The 26,220-nt window shown below is 32.4% G+C and overlaps 2 protein-coding genes across 3 annotated transcripts in view; one reads left to right on the forward strand and one right to left on the reverse strand.

Annotated features, from left to right (window-relative positions):
* LOC118194938 (neuroplastin-like) overlaps positions 1–11,142 on the forward strand; it is a 183,778-nt gene extending 172,636 nt beyond the window's left edge. Inside the window, exons 9-12 of one of the 2 annotated variants that reach the window (XM_085811005.1) lie at positions 466–582; positions 6,202–6,378; positions 7,631–7,766; positions 10,946–11,142. In XM_085811005.1, coding sequence (XP_085667131.1) covers positions 466–582; positions 6,202–6,378; positions 7,631–7,766; positions 10,946–10,997 — 482 coding nt within the window. In that variant the 3' untranslated portion in view covers positions 10,998–11,142. Of the gene's footprint in view, positions 1–465; positions 583–6,201; positions 6,379–7,630; positions 7,767–10,942 lie in introns of both variants that reach the window. The other variant, XM_085811004.1, reaches the window with a different exon arrangement.
* Positions 11,143–24,798: 13,656 nt separating this feature from the next.
* LOC118194940 (uncharacterized) overlaps positions 24,799–26,220 on the reverse strand; it is a 75,671-nt gene continuing 74,249 nt past the window's right edge. The window contains exon 7 of the mRNA XM_085811006.1: positions 24,799–25,972. Coding sequence (XP_085667132.1) covers positions 25,660–25,972 — 313 coding nt within the window. The 3' untranslated portion in view covers positions 24,799–25,659. The remainder of the gene's footprint in view (positions 25,973–26,220) is intronic.

The raw sequence follows: 26,220 nt of genomic DNA on the forward strand, positions 1-26,220 counted from the left end.
ATTATGTCAAATAGAATTTCCGATTCTGGAGCTCCCAAAGGATCGTACAAAATGAAAGTATGTTTCGATGTTCATTAAACAAAAAGTGGAATTGCTGCAAAAGATGGATAAAGACATGAAGAATGAAATTTTGATTCCCTTTAGATCATAATTGTTCTTTATAAATTACGGTTTCATATTTTTAATTTTAGAATTTCTGCATGCCATCTTACGAGATTTAAACTGATGATCTATAATCCGGAAAAATCGATAATCCGGAATCGCCGAAGTCCCGACGAGTCCGGATTAACGACTTTTGACTGTATCAGTAATTATTTTTCTTATTAAGACTGAAATGTTTCACTTCCAGTTTCTCACCAACACTTAGCATTATTAAAGGTCTAAGCAAAGATAATGAAACTGTGATTGTTCATAACAAAAATGTTTCCCGTTTAATCAACTGTTTAATGAAATTTTGGTTTTTAGGTATTGTGAAACTGGGACCTTTTGATAGTTCACGTAATGTAGTTCAAGGTCAGCCCATTGTTTTAGTCTGTAATGTCACTCAAGGCATACCTCTACCTACTTTACAATGGCTTAAAGGTACATTTTTTTTTTTTAACCTTAGAATGATAAATTTGTATAATTGTCATATAGGAGTAGTATCAGTTCTGAAGATTAATTTACATAAGCTATTATTTGAAACCACGATGGGCATATTTTAAAAGAAGATGTAGTATTGTTATATTTGTTTGTTATTTCAGATTAAAAGCTTCATTAGGTATTAAAGTAATTTTGGTGGTAGATGACTACAAGCTACCTTGGATGTCTCAGCAGGAGCTACGGCAACAGTTTGGTTTATGTGTTTTTTAAATGCTGTTATTCTTTTATAGATGCCACATACAGTGGATGTAAAGTGGTTTTTAAAACAGTAAATAAAGTTCATAGCTCCCATTTTGCATTTTAAACATATTTTAAGGTTATATTTTTTTTCAGGCTATACTTTTGTGTCAGTATTTATGTGTGCAGTGATTTCTGTCCAATTCAAGAAATGAAAGGCACATGCAGTTAGAATGAAGTTTAACATGAAATGAAGATGTTCTGCACTGACAGGCTAAAATTGCATTTAAACATAAGTTAGTGTAGGAGCTTTTGCAGATTCTCCATCTGTTTGGCCATCCTCAAAGTTCCAACTATTGATGATAGAAGGGAATGCTCAGTTTTCTGAGAGAAGAATATTTAGTTGTATTTTGCACTATTATCAGATTTGTATATCATAGGCATAATGTTTCCTAAATACTGAGCAGCAGATATAAGAATCAATTATTTATATTCACTCGAGCACAGAATTAAAATTTATGATTATATCTATTTTAACAAAATCAAATTGTGGTTACCAAATCAAAAGTATTGAACTAAAGGAACTAATTATGCCACCGAAGAATAATGCAAACATTCAGAGTTGAATACATAAATCAGAGTTGCACACACATATATATATGTGGAGCTGTGATTGTGGAGGAGATATAAACACTCGAGAGGTTTTTAGGACTTATGCACTCATATTTCTTTGTGACATTTTATGTGTTTTTGGCAAGAGTAAATTTTAGTATGTATTAGGTAAAATCAGTAGCCACGAGTATGTATGGATGATGAAGTGAGATGGACAATTGTTGGTAGAATGGAGATAAGCCTATCACAAATGCAGGTGGCTGCAGAGCTTGGTGTAACACCCAATGTAATATAAAATTTGTGGAAACAGTGTCAGGACACTGGATCCATATCAGGAAGACCTGGATAAGGGAGATCAATATCGACAACAAAGAATCTGGATCGTTATTTGATCTTTAAAAGCAGCGACATGAGACTACTACAGCTTCACATCTCGAAGGCTTCATGAGATAGGGCTGTATGCCAGAAGACCTGTTTGTTTGCTTTCAGTATACTACAGGGCACAAAAGAGCTTATTTAGCATTGTGCATCATTTTGTTGTATGGAATGTTACGAGAACCCCTCACTTGCCTCCTGTCCAGTATGCCTTCACACTGTGTGACCTTTCTGGCTGTGGGGGGAGGGGGGCACCATACCATAGACTCTTTTGCGCTTCGATACTACACAATGTGGATTTTGGACATCCATGCACTATGAGCTTTATTAATAATCGTGTATATAAAATGACTTTGAAAGTTCATCTTTCTCTGTTATAAAATTATACCAAATTTCATTAAGATATGCCCATTAGTTTTTTTAGAAATTTAACATAATGTGCAAATTCTCTTAATTTTGCACGCAGTTATACATCATGTCAACACAAGTCCTTACCTATATTTTCATACAGTGTCTCACAAAAGTGATGGGACACTTGTGCTTTACAAAAGGAAACTGTAATAAAATAAATTAGAAAAACATGTAAAAATTTTTTATGAGTGTGTTTCATACTTAAATTTAGTAACAATTATTACATAACATACATTTTCTCAAAATATTAAAATATTAATTTAATAAAAATACAATTGTTTAGAATGGAGCAAAAAATGGCTCACATAAGTGATGGGACACCTACGTACTATGCAACAAAAATCGTCTGAATTCCGCAATAAAAATATTTTTGGGGGTTTTCATCTTCACTCAAAAGCAATTGGCAATAATTTATAAAATCGTCTGCAGTATTTCTCTCCAGTTCGTTTTGGAATTTTTGTGTTTCTTAGCTCTGTGCAGCAATAAATGCTAAACGAAAAGAAACTTTGCCTGAAATTCGAAAATTAGTTATTAATTTGCATATTGAACGTGGAAAATCTATTAGGGAAACTGCTGAAACAGTTAACTTGAGTCATTCAACAGTTTTCAATATCATTAAACGATATAAAAAGAATCATATCATTCAGGATAAAAGAAGACCTGGCCGACCATCAAAGCTATCTGATAGAATAAAGAGAATTATCGTTTGAAATATTAAAAAAAATCTAAGAATGAGTGCTCCTAAAGTTGCTGCTGATTTACAAGCATTATATGGAGTAATTGTTAATCCTGAGACTATTAGAAGAGTAATTCGATCTTCTGGATATCACGGTAGAGCAGCTAGGAAAAAATTCTTCGTAAATGAAACGAATAGAAAACTCAGACTGGCTTTCGCAAAATCCAACATAAATAAGAATTCTGATTACTGGAATGAAGTTGTATTTGCTGATGAGAGTAAATTTAATATATTTGGTTCTCACGGTAGAATCTTGGTGTGGAGAAAACCCAGGGAAGAATTTCGCAAACAGAACTGTAAAACAAGTAAAACATGGTGGAGAAGGAGTTATGGTATGAGGGTGTATGTCATCCGCTGTATTTGGTAATCTTGTTTTTATTGACAGTATAATGGATCAGTACAAGTATATTGACATTTTAAATCAAAATTTGAAATCTTCAGCACAAAAATTGAACCTTCGTAACGATTTTAAATTCTACCAGGACAATGACCCCAAACACACTGCTTTGAAAGTTAGACTCTGGCTGCTGTATAACTGTCCTGAAATAATAAAAACAGCACCACAATCTCCAGATTTAAATCCCATAGAGAATATTTGGCAAGAATTGGAATCAAGAATTCGCACACACACCATTTCTTCAAAAGAACAATTAAAATCGATGCTTCAAGTAGAATGGGGTAAAATCACTCCAGAAATCACAAAAAAATTATCCAAATCCATCCCAAGAAAATTAAATCATGTTTTAGAAAGTAAAATTTTTGGATAAATATTTGATGGAAAAGTAAGTGTCCCATCACTTATGCGAGCCATTTTTTTGCTCCGTTCTAAACAATTATATTTTTATTAAATTAATATTATAATATTTTGAGAAAATGTATGTTATGTAATAATTGTTACTAAATTTACGTATGAAACACACCCACAAAAAAGTTTTACATGTGTTTTTAATTTATTTTACTACAGTTTCCTTTTGTAAAGCACAAGTGTTCCATCACTTTTTGTGAGACACAGTAGTTGTTGGTCATGGACCTTTATTTTCAATTCTAAAATATTCATATTTTGGCATTTTTAAATATAAAAGATCAGTTTCATAAAAATAATGAAATCTAAATTTTTATATGTTTTCTTTATGCCTGTACATATGTTTAGGAAAATTTTGTATTCATTATAAAAAATAAAATAGATAAAATTTGATTCCTGTATGCCACAAATTGACCAAGATATTACATTTTAAAGATTTTGATTATATTCTGGGACACCTGTGCAAACTGAAGTCTGAAATGTTTGCATTTGTACATAATTGTACATAAGATAAAATATCTATCTGTTTATAAGAATGTTTCTGCTGTTAACAGATTAAATTATGAGCATATATGCACAAATTATCATGAAATTTCTTTTTCCTACAAAAAAGGGATTGTATTCACAGATTCGTTGAATATATGTTTTAGGGAAAAAAACCACATATAGCAGTCAGCTTGTAGCATTATTTACATGAATCAAATATTAAAAAATATTTGTACTTCATTCAATTTTTGGTATGATTATTAGATAATAATTCTAAAGGTAATAAAACTTTATGGGAACATTAGTAAGATGTTTTTGACTTTTGAAAATTTTTAAATTACTTGTGTGAAAATTCTTTCAGCATACCATTTGTAACAAAATCGTATATTGAATATTGCACACTAGTAAATCACTAAAGAATATCGCTGAATATCATTTGAAAGTAAAAAATCAATTTTGAAGTTTTCTGATTAATTTGTTAACAACCTCTTGAAGCAAGTTGGAAATGTTTAAATATCCATACTTTCTAAAGTGAATAACCCAGTCAATTTTTATCATAAAGAAGTCGAACTTTGTATTTTATAATGAGTATGAAATTTTTTAAATATGACTATAGAGATCAGAGGACTATATAAAGAGTTATAGTTTATTATTTTTATAAAGTTGATATTTGTGAATTTAAAAATGTCTAATCATGGTATTTAAAAAAAAATTGTAATTGAAAGTATATATCTACGATTAATCGTCTTAGACATATACTTTCAATTACAAAATGTTATTATGTTATTTGCAGACAAAATACAAAATTCTCATGTAATTTCTTCTAATGTTCATGAAAATCTTTCATTATATTTAAAACTTTGTAAATATAAAACTGTGGTTCTTCGAAAATCTAGTTGCAGCTCTTGAATTCCCCCAACACACACACACGAAAAAAAAAATCCTGAATCTTTAAATATGTCTCTTATTGCCATGAAACTTAGTCATCCCTGCAATATAATTACATGACCTGAAGCTGCATTGATGTTACATTAAGCCAGAGTGTTAGCATATTTTTGTTATAATAGTGTTTCTATTCTTTATTCTGTATTATGTCTGCCAAAGGCAGTTTAATGATTTAGAAAGTTGCAAGAGAAAGAACGTGCATTGATGATTGCATGTTTGGGTATTCTTCATTTGACTCTGATAAAGAGTAACTATTATTTGCTTAAATGCCATTATTGATATTAGTTTTGAATCTGCAGTTGAATGTCTAAAAAAGAAAATACTAAATTAAAAAGTAATTCTGGAAAAACTGCATTTTCCTTAAGAAAATTCTTTGGCAGTTCTTTTCAAAAGATAATCTTTTTCCAACTAGGAGCGGCCCTTTAGTGACTGAGTGGATAAGATTGTTGAATGCTGATAGCGTGACCCCAGTTCAGATCTTATGAATAGGCTGGCTGCATAGGAGTCATGGGATTTTTCTCATGGGTAACATAATATTAACCGGTTTCTCTTAAAAAGCCTTTCACAGAGGATTCCTTTCTCTTACACAGGATGGTTTTGGTATGCTTTGCCATAAAATAATTCAAAAAGAAGAAGACATTATAAATTGTGAGATAAAAATATTCCTATATTTACTTGTTTAATTGCAAATATGGATCATTGTATGAATTTTGATATGACTGTTTGTTGTAAGTATATATGTTGTATCTCATTATAAAATTACAAACTGTCTTTATTTTAATAAAATATTTTTGAATTGTGTATTAATTGTGAATTTATATTGTTATAAGATTAATATTTGCCAATTTCATTTCATTTGTTTTTTCAAGACAAAAAGCTGGATTATAGTCAGTTAAAACTGAATTGAAGAACTAATTAGGTTTCTAACTAGGTTTTCTTAGTTTGAATATAAAAAAATATTTCAAATTGTGTACTGAGTATACTTCATCATATTTACACTCTCATTTTTTTTCAGGTAATAACTTGCTTAATCTGTCTGATAGCAGAATCGAAATAAAATCAGATGCTCGAGGAATTGAAGGCACTGAACTTATAATAGCAGATGCCCAGTTTGATGACAGAGCAAATTATACTTGTATTGCCTCAAACGAAATTAGTACTGCAAATGCTTCAATTTTGGTTAGAGTTAAAGGTATGATTTTATTAATTTAAGCTGTTAAAAGTACATTTGCTTAATGTCTATATGCTATGCATCTTGGTTTAATTGTACCAAGATATGTTATGTAATGTTAAATATAAGATAGATACAAACTTTTAATCATATTTTACTATATTTTATGCCGAAGATTCACTTTAAAATGAAGCAAAATGGTTATTAGCACTATCAATGGATACTTTTTTAAAACATTAAAAACTTTTTTTTTTTTTTAAAGTTTTTTTAAGTTTTTTTTTTTAAGTCTCAATTTCTTATAATTTCAGTGTTTAAATGATAGGCTTAGTCAACTTAAGTCTTTTAAACCCAGGGAAGAATTTCGCAAACAGAACTGTAAAACAAGTAAAACAGAAACAAGTAACAGAAACAAGTAAAACATGGTGGAGAAGGAGTTATGGTATGGGGGTGTATGTCATCCGCTGTATTTGGTAATCTTGTTTTTATTGACAGTATAATGGATCAGTACAAGTATATTGACATTTTAAATCAAAATTTGAAATCTTAGCACGAAAATTGAACCTTCATAACAATTTTAAATTCTACCAGGACAATGACCCCAAGCACAGTGCTTTGAACGTTAGACTCTGTCTGCTGTATAACTGTCCTGAAATAATAAAAACACCACCACAATCTCCAGACTTAAATCCCATAGAGAATATTTGGCAAGAATTGGAATCAAGAATTCGCAAACACACCATTTCTTCAAAAGAACAATTAAAAGTTAGTTAACTCTTTGTTTAAACATTCATCTGAAAAACAATTTTTACATTTATGATTGAAACTTGATTTTAGGTATTACATTTTTTCACATTTGAGAAGGCATTTGAGGAAATATTTATATTTTATGTATATATTTTGATATGAAATATGTATATATTTGATTTCGTATGTATATATTAAAATTCCTCTGATGTAGTTCTTTTATAAATATGTAAGCTTAAGCACAGTATAAATTGAATGATTTATGAATTATGATTATTAATGTTGGATATTAAATACATAGTCTTCTGTGTAAAGGCTTTTTGTGTTTACTTGCGTATTTTACACGTGTTCTTTCATGCAAAACGTATTTTTATGTCTATGTAAATAAGTTTTTGAATATCTTTACTTTTGATATCAAAGATTTTGGTTTAGTCTTAATGGTTTTAATCAAGTAATGAACTTTTTATCTCGCAAGATGTAGAAATTCTGTCATTTTATTCAAGTATTTTTCTCACTCTGCTTATTTTAGATAAATATGCTGCTTTGTGGCCTTTCCTGGGAATCTGTGCTGAAGTTGGTGTACTTTGTACAATCATTTTTATTTATGAAAAGAGAAGGCAGAAGCCTGATTTTGATGAATCTGAAACTGAACATAATACTGAAAAGTAAGTTTTCATTATTTAGAAAGAAATGTTAATGGTATCAATTTCTCTTGTAAAATACTGAAAATGTATTTTTGATATTTTTGTGAAAACTACTTTAAAAAATCTGCTTGCTTGCATGTATGTATTTGATTTGAATCATAATTAGTGTAATTTATCACTTCATAACAGTCAATAACTTTTCTTCCTTGAACAGGTATGAATTATGTACATTATTTATCTTTGGAATCGAGTAGTAAAAATGGATGTCATCTCAAATGAATTTAAATTTTATGAATAGTTTTTGCATTTTATGCAGAATTAATTAAAACAGAATTAAATTTCTAAGACATACGAGTCCAAATGTCTGACTCTTATTCTGAAGACTTTTAACAGAGTCATTAGAAATAGTTACCATTTGGATTGAAGCATTTGAAGTTTCCTGGTGATAAAATATCTCTGAAAGAACATGCATTTCCTTTAGCTAGTTTTTCATTTGCCTCTTCCCTACAACAGAGCTTTTGGCAGTTCAACTGTTTGTTTCTTTATGACAGTTACTTTCAGTCTGTCTGTTTCAGCAGTTTGCTGAAAATGTGAATCAAAATGAAAGGATGATAATACACAAATTGGCTGTTCACCCAAATTCAGAAACTGTCTGGCTTTGAGCTGGAGTATTTCTTTATAGTAGTAATTGCACATTTCTGTTATGTATCTTAAGTGCTCTCAGAAAAGTAAAAATTAGGATAAATGCATATATTTGTTTTAAAAAATGAAATGTTAATATTTTTTAATGCAGAACATGAAGAATTCTTTTTACTATAATTTGTCAATGAAATTCTTTTTATCACATTTTGTCATCCCATGATGTCTTTTATCAGTAGTGCTATTATAACAAGATTTCAGCATTAGCCAGTTCTTACTGTATCCATTGGTGTTTTCAACATTCATACAATTTCCTAACTTTAAAGGGGGTGTTAGTATAGTTATAATTTTCAAGTTTAACTTGGTGAGTGTGCATCAGCGATTTGAAGATTCAGTGGTTTTCCAGCTTTCAATAGTGTGTAGTGGTTCAGTAAGCATAATATTACATCAAATTTCAAAAAGCAGCAATCAATAAAATGTAAATTGATTTAATTAAATATAATAATATCACAATCTTAGAAATCTCGCATTATCACTACGTCACATATTCCATAAACTAGCTGAACACACCCAGTGATGCTCTCAGCGCCCTGTAGCGTTATGCAGGTCTTACAATATTCTCCCTGCTTAAACTCCTATGGAGTTTACGTTTCAATTTTCAGATATTCAGATAAATTTTAAAGTCAATAAAATTACACTAAATATTAAAATTGGTAAATTATTAAAATGTATAAAATAAAAGTTTTTTCAAGTTCATATTATTCAGTCTGTAAATGGTAGGGGAATAAATTTGTTGATGGCTTACCGAAGAACACATGTAGGCGTCTTAACTTCAGCTACTCTGGCCAGACCATCAGCACCAGGATAGATACACTTGCTGGATGCGACCCAATGGCCAATGCAAAGGATTGAAGTTGGAGTCCTTTAGCAGTACTAGTTGACCAATCTGTATGTTCGGCTGCAAAATGCTCCATTTAGCATGATTTTGTAGTTGATTTAGATATTCTGAATGCCACTGGTTCCTAGTTCCCACCTGGAATGAAAAGAAAGTGAATCCAAAGCAGTATGTGGTTCAGGAAAGGATAACATAGCATTTCCTGCTTCTATCTGAATAACTAAAGCAGTTTACTCTTCAAAATACATGATAGTTGATTTTGCTACCCTTAACAAAATCAGTTTCACTGCTTTTATGTTTGCTTCCCACAGTCCACCAAAGTGTAGAAAAGCTGGTAGGATAAATTTCCATTGGATGCCTTCTTCTGCACTAAATCCTTGAATTGAGTCAGATTTGCAAATTTCATTATATGCGTTAAGAATATTTCTCGGACCTTTGAAATTCATGGCGTTGTCACTCCAGATGACAGCTAGTTTGGATCTTCTGGCAATATCTAATGCATTTCTTCTTCAACTTTGACAGATTTTCAGCCATATTTAATTTCTAGCCAGGTATAATTCAGTTTCAATAATTCAATAAACATTCTTTTACCTGGTTTTCCAATGACAGATGCACCTAATGCACATCATTGGTTTGAAGATTCAGTGGTTATCCAGCTTTCAATAGTGTGTAGTGGTTCAATAAACATATTGCATCAAATTTCAATAATCAGCAATCAGTAAAATATAAATTGATTTAATTAAATATAATAATATCAAAATCTTGGAAATCTCACATTATCACTACATCACATCTTCCATCAACTAACTGAACACACCCAATGGCGCTCTCAGCGCCCTCTAGTGTTATGCAGATTTTACCACTAGGAAAGAAGGATTTTGGTATTTATAGATTATCTGGAGTTTTAACTTTTCTTTAATCAAAGTTATTTATTATTCAGGTGTCATATTTAGGAGCAATAAGCTTCCAAACTTAAAATTTTTTCATCTGAAGCCATAGATTGAATAAAAGAAAGTAAATCTGTAGTAAAAGAGGTAGGATAGAATTAGTGCATACAGGCATAGTAGTTACAAGTCAGAGAACCAAGAACTAAATTATTCAGTATGGAGGGCTGGGTAATTGAAAGATTTCAAAGATTTTGTTCATTACATCTGTGGGTGTTTTTGTGGTTTTCCCCATGTGTAACATGTGTACGAGCCAGTTTCCCTTAAAAAGTCCTCCACAAAGGCATCCCTCCCTTAAGGCAGATAGCCCTCGAGTGCTTTGCCTTAATCTAATAAACCAAACCATTACATTTGTATCTTCTTTTCAGGTTCATTCATAATATTCTCTGTTATATATCTAGGTAAATTTTGCTTACTACATTATGGCAAAGCAATGTGAGAGTTATCTGCTTAAGGGGAGGGTGCTTTCATTGAGTAAAATTATTAAGTTCAACTCAGGTTTCTTTAGTATTCCTTTTATACCTTTGCTGATAGTTTCAAATTTTTATGAACCTTTTCTCTGATCTGTCTCTTAACTGATTTATTAGTGATTATGTGCTGTTTTAATTACTGTATGAAATGATATAAAAAGTATCATGCTGTAAAATCATTTTAAATTAATGTTTGTTTCTTTTTGAAAAATTTTATTTTTTAACTTAATAATTTTTGATATTTCTTAGCAGAAATATTCCAGATCAAGATGAAAAATCTCGTGATGTGAGGCACCGTAAATAATTTCATAAGCTACACCATTCTTACATTACCTTTGTTTTTATATTTATATCTGTATACACATATTAACATTTACATATGTATGTAGAAAAGATCTTATTTTTTGTACATTTTCTTAGTTCATTCAATAAAATGCCTTTCTGCTAAATTGATAGTCAATTTATTAAAATATATGTAAAAAAGATACTTTTTAATTTTCTTGCTTTAAGTAAAATATTAGTTGTATTCTTGTACTTTCTGATTACGTAACATCTTTTATAATATATTTCTTGCAACCTAAGTTAATGCACTTATAAGAATAATTCAGAATTGTTGATTATATTACAACAGTTGACATTCTGCATCGAATTTCCTTATTTAAGTTCTGTTTCAGTTGTGTTTGTGACAAATTATTTTAAAGTACATAATTTTTTACATTTAAATGCTACTGATAAGACCCAACATTTAAAGTTTGGATATGATGTTTTGCTTTGGTTTGACAGTTATAATATTGAAATATATTGTCTCCTGTCTTCAGGATCACCTATGAGATATTTTTCATTAGTGTCACATTTTTTTGTGTTTATAAAGTGTAGTGCATTGCACAGAAATCTGAAATTATCTGAAAATCCAGTTAAAAAATTGTTAGTTTATTACCTACTCAAAAGATATAGTATTTTAATCAAATTGTGCAGTTGCAGTTGACAATTATAAACATGTGTTCATTGATTTTCATAGTAAAATATATTCAATAAAAATGGTGCAGCTAATTCTTTCAGTTCCTGTCATAGATCTGGAAGTAAAAGTATTTATTCTTATTTGGAGAGTATCTAATTTTGTGTAATATTTTTTGGGGGAGAAGACAACAAAATATAGTTTTTGATTTTACAGTTTGGAATGTGCGATGTGATATGTTAATTTTTTGGCTATTTTTAGTTTATGAAATATTAACTATATCTTTTCTGGGAAAGGAGAATAACATAAGATTTAATAATTTTTAAAATTAAGTATTAAAAAAATGCAAAGTTTATTTTAATTTTTTTATCCTGATTGTGAATTTCCAATCCAAATCCAAATATAGTGTAGTCTTTCATTAGTAGAATTGCATAATATATTCAAATTTATTGCTTTTGTATAAAACTGTGTATTACGTTTAAATTAATGATAAAATGTTTGTCTGTATATATTTGAAATTAAAACTGATTTATTTGAGCAGAAATTTTCTACAGGTATATGGCTTTGTTAATGTTTAAAGTTATTTTAATGTAGTTCTGTAATTTTCTAAAGGGGAGAGGGCATTAAGTGTAGCCTTATAGTTATTATTTCAAGTTGACTTTTTAAAAATGAATTGGAAATAAAGATACCATGTTTAAGGTATACAATATGATTTTGTATTTCCAAATGTATTATTTTATATCTTTGAATTAGAAATATGCTTGTATACAGTAGGAGTACATTTCTTCCTATCTGCATAATATTCCTATCTGCATATAATTACTGTACATGAGTCATGTACAGTAATTATAATATAAATGTATCTGCATATGTGTTTAATTTTTAAGTTTATCTGACGTATGTTGCTTAGTTTATAGTGATCAAATTATTCACAGACTGTCATAAATTTCTTTGAATTACTGGCAGCTTTAAATTTTATAAAGATCTCTTATTTGGTTATGTGTATTATGTGATGCTGTTTGATTATTATTAATGTCATTTTTGTATAAGTTATTCCTTTTTTATAACAGTCAAAGTTTTTGTAATGAGAAAAAAGGTTGGAAATAATGAAAAATCAGCGTGTCTATTTCAAAAATAATGAATAAAATGCACTTGTAAGAATAATTGAGAATTGACGATTAGTAGATATGTTTAAATGAACTATGCTGTAGTATGATGAACTGACAAGAATATATGGAAGATCTTCTAGTTAATGTACCCATGTATTGAAGTGGACTAAATATTAATTCTTTAGAGCCTAAATATAAATGCTGCATGTCGGATTTTTTGGGGGGTGTATGCAACGGTAATATTTAATATATTTGCTCATCAACCTTTTGTTTTTTAACTTCTATATATCTATAAAATTAAAAATTCAAACACAGAAATTTAGTCCTCTTGGTGTGTGAAATCTTCATACTTCATGTTGAACCACTTGATGTCACATAAGATTTTTGCACCCTTATGAAAATTAGTTTCTAAATTGTTAAACGCAACTTGCATAAAGGTTCATAGTACCTTTATGGTGGGATACAAGTGGAATGTAGTTTGCTGCTTTGATTAGGAAAGAAAAAAAAATCTTTGCATATCAGTGTCCTGACAAAGGTTCATATGCACTCTTACGAAAGGTGGAGTTTTTTGTAGAAATTGATTTGTGCAAGGGTCTGCACAGGGCCTTTTTGTCCCAGAGCATCCTTTTAAAAGCTTATATTTAAAATTGTGTCCAATTAATATAATAAGGATATTTCATTATGAAGGCATGGTGATGGTTCATCATTATGCCAATATAATGATGGTACATAATTTTTAAGAATATATGAAAGGTGTGTCTTTCATATATTCTTCAAATATTTGAGGCTGTTGTTTTTGTTCCATGGAAAAACTGAAATTGCAGCATGATCTAGACTAGTGAAACAATCCTTTTATGATGTCTCTTTGTGTGTGCAAGAACAAGCTCTTGTTGAGTGCATAGGGGCAATGTAGTTTAATTGTTCGATTTGTAAAAGTTTTTAAGTATATTTTTCCATAGTTTAGGATGTTGAAGAAATTGACTGCAATTCATGCATATTAGTGTATTGTACAGTTAGTTACCTTTACATCTTGCTTCATTCTTTTATTATTGTTATTATTAATGTTTGCATGTGAAATAGTTTATACTTCATGAGTTCGTGTTTTCTTGTGAGTTATAATCTGTGATTTAATATGTCATATGTTTAAATGTAAAAAAGGGGGGCTATGTAGATAATTTATATTTTTTGCCTTTGACTGCATTATATTGTATATTTATCTGCTTTGTGGTAACAAATTTCTGGTGCTGTTGAACTTGACAGAATTAAAATATAAGAAATAAGTATATTGTTGTCCAAAATATGATGGTTTGTTAGCATGTTTGAAATATTGGTTGCCATATAATTAACTTATACTTGAAATAACTATGCAAGTGTGTCAAATTTTTCTGTGCATCTTATACACACATATATATATATATATATCAGTTCAATTTGTAAATATAGCAGTAACTTAATTTGACTTAGTTATTAGTTATAGGATTAAAAATTTGCTTAATGTTGAAGAATTGCCAATTTCTTGCCAAAACTAAAGTAAAGCCATCTTTGATTTCTTTTTTATATCTTTTTACTTTATTAGTATTGATATAAATTTTATTAGCAAAGATTGACTTCAGGTAGCTTTAATAACATGGGAATTAGATATTGACTGTGGAGAATTCAACTTAATCATATTTAATTTCATTTTACTAGGAAGCATGCTCGAAAAGATACTTAAAAGGGCTTAATGTAAAGAATATTTACATATTATATAAATATGTATTATATATTGTTTCAATAAATAGAAAGTTCTATTATACAATTTCTGTTTTTGATTGAATTTTAAGTAGTAAAAAATGTAGAATATTATATAGGCAATAAGTTTCTTAGTTGCTTGAGTTCAGTTCTATCTTTGTCATTTTTTACTTTGAGACATCTTATTTCCCTATACTTCAAATCCTGTCATTCTGCTAAACAAAAGTTAATTTTATTCTTGTGTTTGCTGTGCCTTCAGTGTTTGCTTTTCCAGGTTTGCTTCTGATTAGAAACTCAACTGTTTAAGAGTAGTTGTAATTGACAGAAATTCCCTCATCTATTATTCAACAAGCAGTTGAGAAGTTTCTATGTAATGGAAGAAAACATTCATTATAAGTTGATTACACAAACTTAGCACCTCCTATTTTTTTTTTACCCCCATAATCGTATTTTTTCCATCACATAGTTATAACTCATGTCTTCTTCCCTACTAATAAAGTTTATATTTGGAATGGGGTTTTTATTTTTCAATATTAAACTTTATTTTTGCAATGTGACTTAAAGTACATTGGTTGAATAAGGAAAGCTTTTATATTTTGTTCTGAAAAGACTTCTGCTATTAAAAAAGAAACTCGTTAATCCCCTAATGCTTATTACTGATGGTAAAAAAGATTACATTTTTTATTTCTCTATTTACATTTTTTATTTCTCTATACATAAAAAAACTAGCCAGTTCCAAGTAATGATTTAATCTTTGATCCTTTTTTACTGGGAGCTTTTCAAGATTAACCTTGCCATCAAAGTTCATGTTAAACTTTAAAGAGTAGTATTAGTCTGTTTGAAGGAATTGTGCACAGGCACATTGTTTTTCTTCTCCATCTACATAGGTTCTGCATGGCATCTTTTTCCAGATCTCTTGTTTCGTTATCTGAGATACCAGTGCATTTTTGAAAAATTCAAAGTTTGAAATAATACATGTATTTTTTTTTAAATATGTTTTTGAATTATGTCATGTCAAATTTTACATTTTTAATTAAAAACACCTAAAACCTTGTTTAAACCACTAACATCAGGAGGGGAAAAAAATAGAAGTTCTTTTGTGATCCTTGGTCTTCATTTTGCAGGACCTTTATAGGCTGTATGTGAAAATAGAATATTCTGCATGACCTAATGTTATTTTTAAATAAATATTTTGATAATGAGATAATAGATGGAAATTGCTGTTTGATAAAATTAAATGAACTTAAAATTCATCTTGAATTTTCTATAGAAAATAATGGTGCATATGAATAATTTTTACATTTTTCGTTAAAAAAAAAGTTGCAAAATCATTGAGTTTGTTGATAAAAAATTAACGTTTTACAAAATATAAAATAGACAGAAAAAATTGAAATTCCCAATTCGGGCTTGCAGGTGCCCATATTAGGGTGGACTACGTAATTCAAAATTTCATGATATCTCTAGGTACCGTTTTTTCACAATTCAAGAAACATGCATATATTTATGTTGATTCTTCATTAGTTTTTTCCTTCAAATATAATTCAGGGTGATAATATTCGGTAATTTGGAAAATGATACATCCACTTTTAGTGATTCGATGCAAAATGCCGTTTTGCGACTATAGTCCTTCTAGGTAACACCCCTTTGGGCTAATGGTAAAGGGGAGTACAAGTTACTTCAATAGATCTAAATAACTTTTTGCAAGGTTTCATGTTGATTAGCTTTGAAGCATTATGCCAGACAAACTAAAAAACACTATCAGAACAGCTGCCAAACTTTTCAGTAATTGCACTAATACTTTAAGCAGCGGTCGTTAACCCTTAGAACTTCACGGACCACTCTTCGTATGTAATTTTATATTTGGCGGACCATTAATATGAATTTTTAAAAAGGTAAATACATTTATACAATAATAATCAGCAAAAACTATGCATATTTTGTTCGCATTGAAAAATTATATGAAAAGTATAAAAATCTTTCTTGTACGGAAAGCTTCCATATCACTGAAAAAGAACTTCACGAAAAGCAAGTACAAACCAGCAAACGCAAAGCAATATCAATGAGCTGAAAGTTGTATGCCACTAGTTTTTAATTATTGTTAACATAATAATCATCGCTTACTGAGCAATGGTGCCATCGATCAACAGTCGGACAAAACAAAAAACGGAAACTTCAAGTTATGCAATTATAAACAAGAATGAATTCCCATAAAAATCCATCAAGTTGCTTATTGACAAGGAGAAAAACTGTTATTAGCGACTACGATAGCATGTTTGTAATTCAAAAGGAAGAATTCCAGTTCGTGCTATTAATGATAACAGCAGCATATCCATGAATGCCAAATCTCACTTTTAAATATCGGTAGATACACCTGGAAAAATAACTAAAAATTCACAAGGAAGCAATTTCTGTGAAAGCAGTAGCTAAAATAATAATAAAAAAAAGTATATTCCATAATAGGTTTTGTTACTCGTCATGTTTTAAACTAAATCTTCATAAAAATATAAATAATGTCCCAATTTTTCTGCGGACCATCAAAATGTTTTCACTGAGCACTGGTTGACGACCGCTGTTTTAAAGAAATACTCAGAGTTTCACAAAAACCAATTGGTCTATTGCAGAAGACGTGAATTGTCCTGCCATATAGAACGTTGTGGCTTACGCAAGTTTGCATCGCTCAGACAAAAAATCTCTCGTATAATTCGAATTTAGAGCGAGGTAAATTTGCAACAATTCGATCTTATGCACCCATCTTAAAATATATTGAAGTATATTTTCCCCAAAGGATTTCGCAATCTATGATTCAGTATTTCAAAAAAATTCTACTTATGCATTTCGGGCATAAAGTATGTGCTAAATCCAGAGTTTCCGCAACTGGAAAGAAAAAACGACTATCGCTAGCCTAGAGTTACTAGCATCCACAATTGCTTATCGCCTTGCCTCTACAACTGTGTGTAAGATTCCACATGGAAAAGTTTACTTTTGGACGGACTCCACTACTGTACTTACTTGGATTAAAAGAGAAGAAACGTGGGGAACCTTTGTTCAAAATTGAATATCTAAAACCAGGACTCTTAACTTCCAAGGAGCAATGGAATCATGTGGCAGGAATATTAAACCCTGCTGTTCTTCCAAGCAGAGGATATCTGCGAAGAAAATGATACAGTCAAAATGGTGGGAGAGCCCTGATTGGTTATATTTAGCTATTGACAAATGGCCGTCTTCAGGATTTGTTGTGAACAAAGATGAAGTTCTTAAGGAACGGAAGAAAACTGCTGCTTCATCTTCAACTAGCTGCTTGACTACTCAGATAAAAAATGTAGATACTGATTGGTACTATCGATACTTTTCACAGTATGAAAAAATTGTATGCATGATTGGCTAAATCTTGAGATTTTTGGAAAATTGCGAAAAATCGATAAAATTGAGAAAACATGGAAGTCTGAATGCAAAGGAATTTTTAGAAGCTGAGAAAAGGGTAATAAAGATCATTCAAAGAAATGCATTCTTAGACGAGAAAGATAAAAAACTGAGAACACTAAAAGTTTATAAAAATGAAGATAATCTCATCAGATTAAGAACAAGAATTGTCTATCGAGAAGACAGCCATTCTTTTACAAGACCTGTGATTCTCCCTTCTCAACACCAGGTTGTAAAACTATTAATATTTTCTTTTCATAAAAGGCATGGACATATGAGGACTCAAATGTTACTTAATCTTCTGAGGGAACGTTTCTGGATCTTAAATGAAAGAGAAACTGTGAGGTCAATTATCTCAAAATGCGTTACATGTAAGAGACATTCTGGTAAAAGTTTGGATGCAGACCATCACTAAAGACCATATTTGAGATGATGCAGTATTTGAAATCGTGGGAGTAGATTTAGCCGGTTCATTATATTTGAAAAATCAAAAGAAGACTTGAGTTTGTCTCTTTACGTGTGTGGTTTATCGGGCTGTGCATATTGAGCTGGTCTCGGATATTTCGACTGATACATTTTCATTGGCCCTACGTAGGTTTGCGGCAAGAAGAGGTAGATGCACAGTTATTTACTGTGACAATGGAACCAATTTTATTGAAGCCGATAATTTGTTAAAAACTCTCAACTGGGATCGAGTCATCGAGAATTCAACTGTGAATCGCCTTCAGTGGAAATTCAATCCTCCTTCTGCCTCCTGATGGGGTGGTTGGTGGGAACGGTTAATTCGAATCATAAAAGATATATAAGGGAGTAATAGGTCGTGCTTGTTTATCATATGAGGAGATGATGACGGTTCTATGTGACTGTGAGTCGATTATTAACTCAAGACCTCTCACATATATTTCGGAAAATTCCTCAGATTTTGCTCTTCTGTCACCATCATCATTTCTTCAAGACATCAAAGAAATTGGAGTACCAAACTGTGATGCAGCAGATCACAAAAGAATAATAGAAGATAGAAGGTTAAAATATCGACTTGCACTTTAAAAAGCTCTCAGGAAAAGATTCAGGTCTGAATATCTGGGTTCTCTAATTCAAAGACATAATCTTCAAAAATAGTCAACGATATCTGTGGGAAACGTTGTTCTCATAGGCAGTGACAATCGGAAACGCGTTAACTGGCTTCTAGGAAGAGTAACGGAAATTATTACTGGAAAAAAAGGATTGGATTACTCAATTATGGCAAAGCACACGAGGGCTATCTGCCTGAAGGGAGGAAGGAAGACTTTCTAAGGAAAACTGGCTCGTACACACTTTACACACGGGAAAAACCATGAAAACGCTATGCAGCCAACCCGTTCGCGGGATTCGAAACTTGGACCGAATTACCAGTGTACAGCGTCATTACTACTCGGCCGCTAGTGGGCCCAATGAAAAAAAAAAGAAGGAATCATCAGACTCGTGAAACTTCGGACAGTTCATGGAGAAATAATGAGACCGATACAACGGTTGTTTCCGTTAGAGATTACTTGTGAAATGGCTAAGGATGTACAAACTAAAATGCTAAGAAAGCAAGTGTCTCTTTCTGAAGTATCCCAAACACGAGTAGCAAACCCTGCAAAACCCGTTGCGCGAACTGTAACAACTCGATCTGGAAGAGGTATCAAAATGCCAGAAAGACTTGATTTGTAACGCGATTGTTGAGTTGTGAAATCTCCCAACTCAAGGTGGGAGGATGTAGAAAACTGAATGTTAAATTCATACACTGAGTGTTAAATTTAATTATTTTTATTTTATTTTATTATTTATAACTATTTTCAGTGTATTATCGTTTGTAACTTTGTGATTATGAATCTGGTAACTAAAGGTGTATTCTAATGTTAACGAGAGTGTTGTGTTCATATACAATAATGGATGGAAATAACTTATTAGGATAACTTAGGAGAATGAGTGTATTCAGCAGTTAAACCTTAACACATGAAATAAATCGTAAAATTCCTCAGATAACTCTCGAGATAAGCTCTAACTCGTAGCTCAGCTGGATTTCGCAGCCAATTCTCAACTATTTCACAACCGAATTCCTAATTTTCCGATCCATATGTATACTCTGCAGCAGAGGCTTTGGAAAATTTCTACAAGAATGAGTCGTAATGCTTCAAAAATGTGTTTCGCAAATCTAATAGAAATCGCCAACTTGGCGACAATCAGTTCCCCTCAGAAACGAAATTCCATATATCTCGAATTCTAATTGAGCTACTTTAACAATTCCAAAGTCGTTGCACTCAGAATTAAGAGATCTATAGTTCTGTGTAACACGTAAATACAAGACGTGGCCATAAATTGCATTAAACACAAAATAAACTATAAAATTTCCATTATAAAAACAATAAATAAGTAAAACAATATAAAGTATTACAAGAATACAGAAAATTAAAAATGCAATGAATACGGATTAAAATATTTACATCGCTCCACCTCCTTTCTTCTTTAAAGACTGCAGTGCAATCCCCAAGGCTAGGGATAACTTACTTTCATTACCGTAATAAAGTGAAGTCTGTTGTAGTAAAACTTTAAAAGGAGTTTTTTCTTTTTTGTTTGTTATACGCTTCACTACGCCGTTCAGTTTCTTGATTACAGAGTAGGGCTCTTCCTGGATGTCTGAAGATTGGAAGAGATTCCGCGATGATGCATCGGCCTGTAGAGGCAGATTTGATGGTCTTCTTGGAAGTGCCTGACGTTGACTTGACATATCTTGCCTTCATCCTCTCATTGACTTCTGAGGCGAAGACGGCATATCCAGCGGTCGTACAAAGAGCTTGTCACGCGACAGATGAAGATCACAGTCAAAAATCATTTCAATGGCAGAAATCTAATGCTCTCAAGAACAGCACACCTGTTCCTTAGCAGGAATAATGGCAGTTTTTGATCCCAGTCCTGCTGGCTTTGGTACAAATGAAGAGGAGATGGTCCAAGATTGTTCGATTGAACTTTTCCACTATGCCGTCTGACTGTGGATGTAAAGGAGTTGTCCGAGAATTCTAAAAAGTCCTCTAAATGGAAGATTTTCTTAAAGTATTTTTTAATTTACACCAAATCCTTTATTAGCGTTCATTCTGCATTTTTAATTAAGACTATCTAAAATTTCCTTTTCTTATATATGTGTAGATATATATATATATAAAGAAAAGAGATAAAATTTACCAATTTATCTCTTTTCTTCTGACAGCACCCTCTATTAGGAAGATCACCAAGGCTTACGCTCGCCGATTAATTAGCGTCTTCGTTTTTCACTATCGTAGATACCTTTGTTCTCGGCATGCGGTAAGCAGTAGACTAGTCCCGGAGACGCAGGCCATCTTTATACTTTTAAACAGTTTTATGTTTCGCCTTCGTGGGGGTCACAACCATTTTCTTTGTTGTTTGACTTTTTATTTGTAACTTTCTTAAAACTCGTTGTTAGCGAATTTACAAGAAAATTCAGCAAAAAACTACAAAATCACTTGAACGTTCAGAGAGTTTATTGAACAATAGCGACAATCGTGCTAACTTACGGATAATCGTAGCATAGTCTCGAAAGAGGTAAACAATGGTACTTAACACAGTTGGGACCCATCTATTTCGAGTCTCATTCCAAGAAAATGTATTCGCTTCCAAACAAGACGTCCGTCAAATTAGACTTGTTTTATAGTGGTCGCATACCGACGTACCACTGTAGTAGTGTTACACTCGCACAAATCAGAAGAACATTTTATATATACACATGCTGATTCCCTACCAGACCGACAAAATTGCAGGATGTGTAAGAGATACAGAAACGACTCGGAATCGCATAGGAATAGAGGGTCGCAAATGCCATAGTCGCGAGCTATGGTACAAAGAAGCAAAGAAAAAGAACAGAAAGAGCAACACATTAATGGGACAGAAAACATTTTATTGAAAGGTTGTACTACAACAGGGGTTCCTTATGTTCTAAAAGATTCCGCCGGGCAGTCTTGCAACAGATGGCGCTGAACGAAAGTTTTCGTGATCAGCGATCCTGATGGAAGTCGTCATTTGTGATCCGTTTCCCGAGGTAGGTAGGTAGGTAGGTAGGTGACGGAGGATGGGGAGACTTGATGTATAACATAGGTAAACAAGCATGTGTCCCCGTCCTCCCGGAACCAAATCGGGAGTTCATTAGTTTTAAAAGAAAGTGCATACATTGCCATACAAGTGCGCCTTTGACATATTCTTTTTAAATTTCTATTTTTTTACATGAGTTCAGATTATGGTGGACATATACATAATATGTATACATAACATGTTTCCGGAGGTAGTATGATGAACGTATATTCAAACGATGAACTGGTCAACATGCTGATTGTGTATGCAGCTGTGGGAATGTAACGGGCACGTCGTTCGGTGGTTTTACCCGAACAGACGTGCTCCACATCACAGAACCTTCGCAAGTGTGAACAGAAGGTTACGTGAGATTGGTTATTTAACGAGAGCTACAATGAATCGACAGAGAACGTCGAGGACATCTAGCAATGAGGAGGCGGTCTTACATTTGGCAGAAGGCAATCCAAGTACGAGTGCTCGAGCGATAGCAAAATAAATGAGTTTATCTCAATTCATTCTCTGGAGGATACTCGCAGCAAACCAAATGAGCGCGAACCATCTTCATCGAGTCCAATTATTACAGCCTGAGGATTATCCACTTCAAAGGACATTTGCTACATGGTTCCTGCAACAGAATGTTCATGGCTTCCGCATTGTTCATGGCTCAGTCATACTTCACACGTGAGGGAGCCTTCAATCAGCATAACGCCCATGTGTGGCCTTTGAAGAACCCTCGTAGTACGCAACCACGTACAACTCGAGTGTTTCTCGGTCAATGTTTGGGTCGGCATTCTTGGAGACTACATCATTGACTGTACCTTCTGTCCAGTCTTATAGGCGGAAGGGCATACCTGACCTTGCAACAAGTTCTGCTCGACCTTATTGATGCAGAACATGTTCTTCCATCGTTGAGCCGCTTCATGTGGTCCTAGCATGACGGGACTCCTCCACATTACACGATTGACGTCCACCGTCACCTCGACGTAACCTTTGGATAGCGGTGGAGAGATCGTGGTGGCCCGTTTCATTGGCCTGCCAGATCACTGGACCTATCATGCATGGACTTCTTTTTCTGGGCTCACATGCACAGTTTGTTGTACGAGACGCCCGTTCCTTCAGTTGAAGACCTCCTCTTTCGAATATCGGTAGCTGCCGGGAGGATAGGTGACATGACAGGAGTCTTCCAGATCTTAAGGAATTCCATGCAGCGCCGCTGTCAGACCTGCCAGACGACTTCTGGTTCTAATTTCGAACACCTATTGTAGTCCTTTCAATAAAATGTTTTCTGTCCATTAATGCTTCCCACTGATGTGCTGCTGTTTCTGATCCTTATCTCTGCTTCTTTGCGCCATAGCTCGCACCTACGGCATTTCCGACCCTGCATTCCTATGTGATTCCGAGTCGTCCTGACACACCCTACAATTTTTTCGGTCTGGTAGAGAATCACCCTGTATATACAAGGTCTGTCCCAAACATAATGCGCCCAATTTTTTTTAAGAAATCTATTGAACCTATTTGTACAATTACTCGAACACCTCTCCTGCTTTAACACACTTGTTCCAACGCGATTTCCTTGCTTTATATGCCTTCTGGAAGTCCGTCACAGGAATGTCCTTTAGTAACCTCATCGTAGCCGCCTTGATGTTCTCCAGGGTCCCCAAATGTTGTCCTTTGAGGGATTTTTTAATCTCCGATCAAAAGTCTCCGACGATATTTTCTCAAGTTTGAAACAAAACTTTTCACGTATCGCTGCTCGAGAGTTTTTCCCAACTTAATTTCGACCAAGCACTCACACGAGGGTTCACTGAAACAGGCACTGTGACTCTTCAGGAGCTCGGAGCTGACTGGCGCTGGTCGTGCTATGTTCCCAAAACTGCTGCTGTGCAAGCGGAAACACTCTGCAGTAGATAGTCACACCAGAAGAAAATGGGGCGCATTACTTTCAGGACAGACAATCATAAGAATGAAAGGGGAATACTATTAAAATTCCAGTATTACAAAGTAAAATAAAGGAAAAAAAACTAAGAATTACAATTTGAAGTCTACATAAATTCCAAATAACAAAGTCGTAAAATTTAAAGGAAGATAGAAAAATTAAGTTAAATTAAATTAGAAATACTTGAAATAGTATGTAAATATAGTACAATGGAAAATATGGAAAAATTGCTCTACAAGCATTCGCAAGAAATTGAAATATTAGAATCTTAATAGAAGTATTCTCCTGTCATTCTTATGATTATGTTTAATTAAATCATTGCAGCCTAGGCGCAGGATTCATAATAGTCCTTTCTTCATTTTGTTTCTGTTTATATATATATAAAGTTTCATTAAATTTATTATTGTTAATTATTTCATTAAAATTATACTTGAAAAAAATATTATGTATGTTCAGCTTTTAAGTGCAATGTTACACAATACAAGGATTGATTAAATAATGGTACTCTAAAGTAGGATTCGTGGATTCAGTTATACTATTAAAACGAAATGTTTGCTTATTTGTCAATTGGGGAAGAGAAATTTAAAATACTTCTTTCTTCATATGCTTCAGAACTGCGGCTGATTCTGAATAAATTGTACTGAAAAATTCCGAACTGTCTTGAGTTTCTTGTAGCTCTCTTGAAATATTGTCACATCATTAAGTTCATGTAGTCAGAGCTATCAATTTCAACACTGAAGTGATACGTAATGCTAACATATTTTTGCAACTGAAAATAATGCAATCACAAAAGCAGAACATTTCAGTGACCTTAAAAGATCTCAAAAGATGATTCTCGATCGTACCAGTTCTGTATCATTTCTAGTGCATGAACCCAAGATTTAAATTATTTCGCCGTAACCGTAACAGGTTCGTGTGTCTCTTAATTGGGCTTCTCCAAGTTGTGATTTAACTCCTTTAGATAACATTTTTGGGGTTATTTGAAATCAATGGCCTATGCGAACAAAGAATAAACATCGAACATAAGGCTGGTGTTATTGTATACACTCATCAAAAACTGGATTCATTTAATTTAATCGTATATACTGAATCGAAGTGAACACTTAAATGACGTTTTATTGAAACCATAATGTCATAAATTGTACTTCAAAATAATATGCAAAGTTTGGTTGTATCTGTAGTACTTTTTATTTTATTTCATTTAAAAAATTATATCTTTCTTGTTGAAAGATCCTTTATTTACGTATTTTTAGCCATAATTTGCTGGATGCCTCAGTTTTTTCTAGTCCGTTTCGTTTCGATTAGTGGAAGTTCGACTTACTCTGCATTAAATAAAATAATATTCTTATTAACAGGAAATTTCACATGGCTTTAGCCCTTTTGTTCCGCCTGGCCCAACCTTTTCAACAATGGCTATTGTTGATTGGTAGAATTTATGAATTTGTAGCCCTGAAGACTTTTTAAAATTGGGAAAATGCCTTGTTGTGCAAGACTTTATTGTTCTTGCTTATTGAGTGTGTGTAATGATAATGTAGCTAATTAATTTATAACCAGGAATGTACCTTATGTCATTAAAAACCTCAGGCTTTGTTTTATTTTATCTTTATACATAAAATAAATATTTTAACTGAAAATTTTAGTAGCCTAAATTTCAATCTGATGAGCACAAGCTAATGCAAATTGATGCAGTCAAGTTTTCAATTTATTCAGAAACTTAAACTACACCGGATCCTTTAACATAATTCTTGTACATTCCAGCTAATACTTCAGCTGCAGATTTTATTAAACTCTGGCTGCTGATTCCTGTCAGAAATTCATAAGCGTCCTTCGTATCCATGTCAAGACAGTATTCGATGCCGGATTCAATGTTCACTGCGAATCCAAACTCTCGTAATGGATAGTTTTCTGCCGTTTGCCTTTCAACTGCTGCTACGTATTCGTTTGGTATAGGTATACTGGCAGTGAAATTGTGTAAGTGGAGTCTCAGATTTGGGTCTTCAAGGCATAACATTGTCATCATTTGCCACCTAGTAGCAGAAAGATTATTTTAATATTTTATGCTATTTATAAAGTAGCAATGTAAGTTGCAAATTTAGAAACACGGCAGTATGTCATCCTAGTTCGGAACATACGGAAAAGAAAACAACGAGACACCGGCCCTGTGTATCTTACACGAACCATTTTAAGCTACATTCGACTCTCACATTACTCAAAAACTATTAGACCTACAAACTTGCAATTTTGTATATCTATTACAGTTCCCTTGAATAACTAG

This window comes from Stegodyphus dumicola, chromosome 2, assembly GCF_044657685.1.
Source record: "Stegodyphus dumicola isolate Sdum_Otavi_A_Nest chromosome 2, ASM4465768v1".
Taxonomy (NCBI): domain Eukaryota; kingdom Metazoa; phylum Arthropoda; class Arachnida; order Araneae; family Eresidae; genus Stegodyphus; species Stegodyphus dumicola.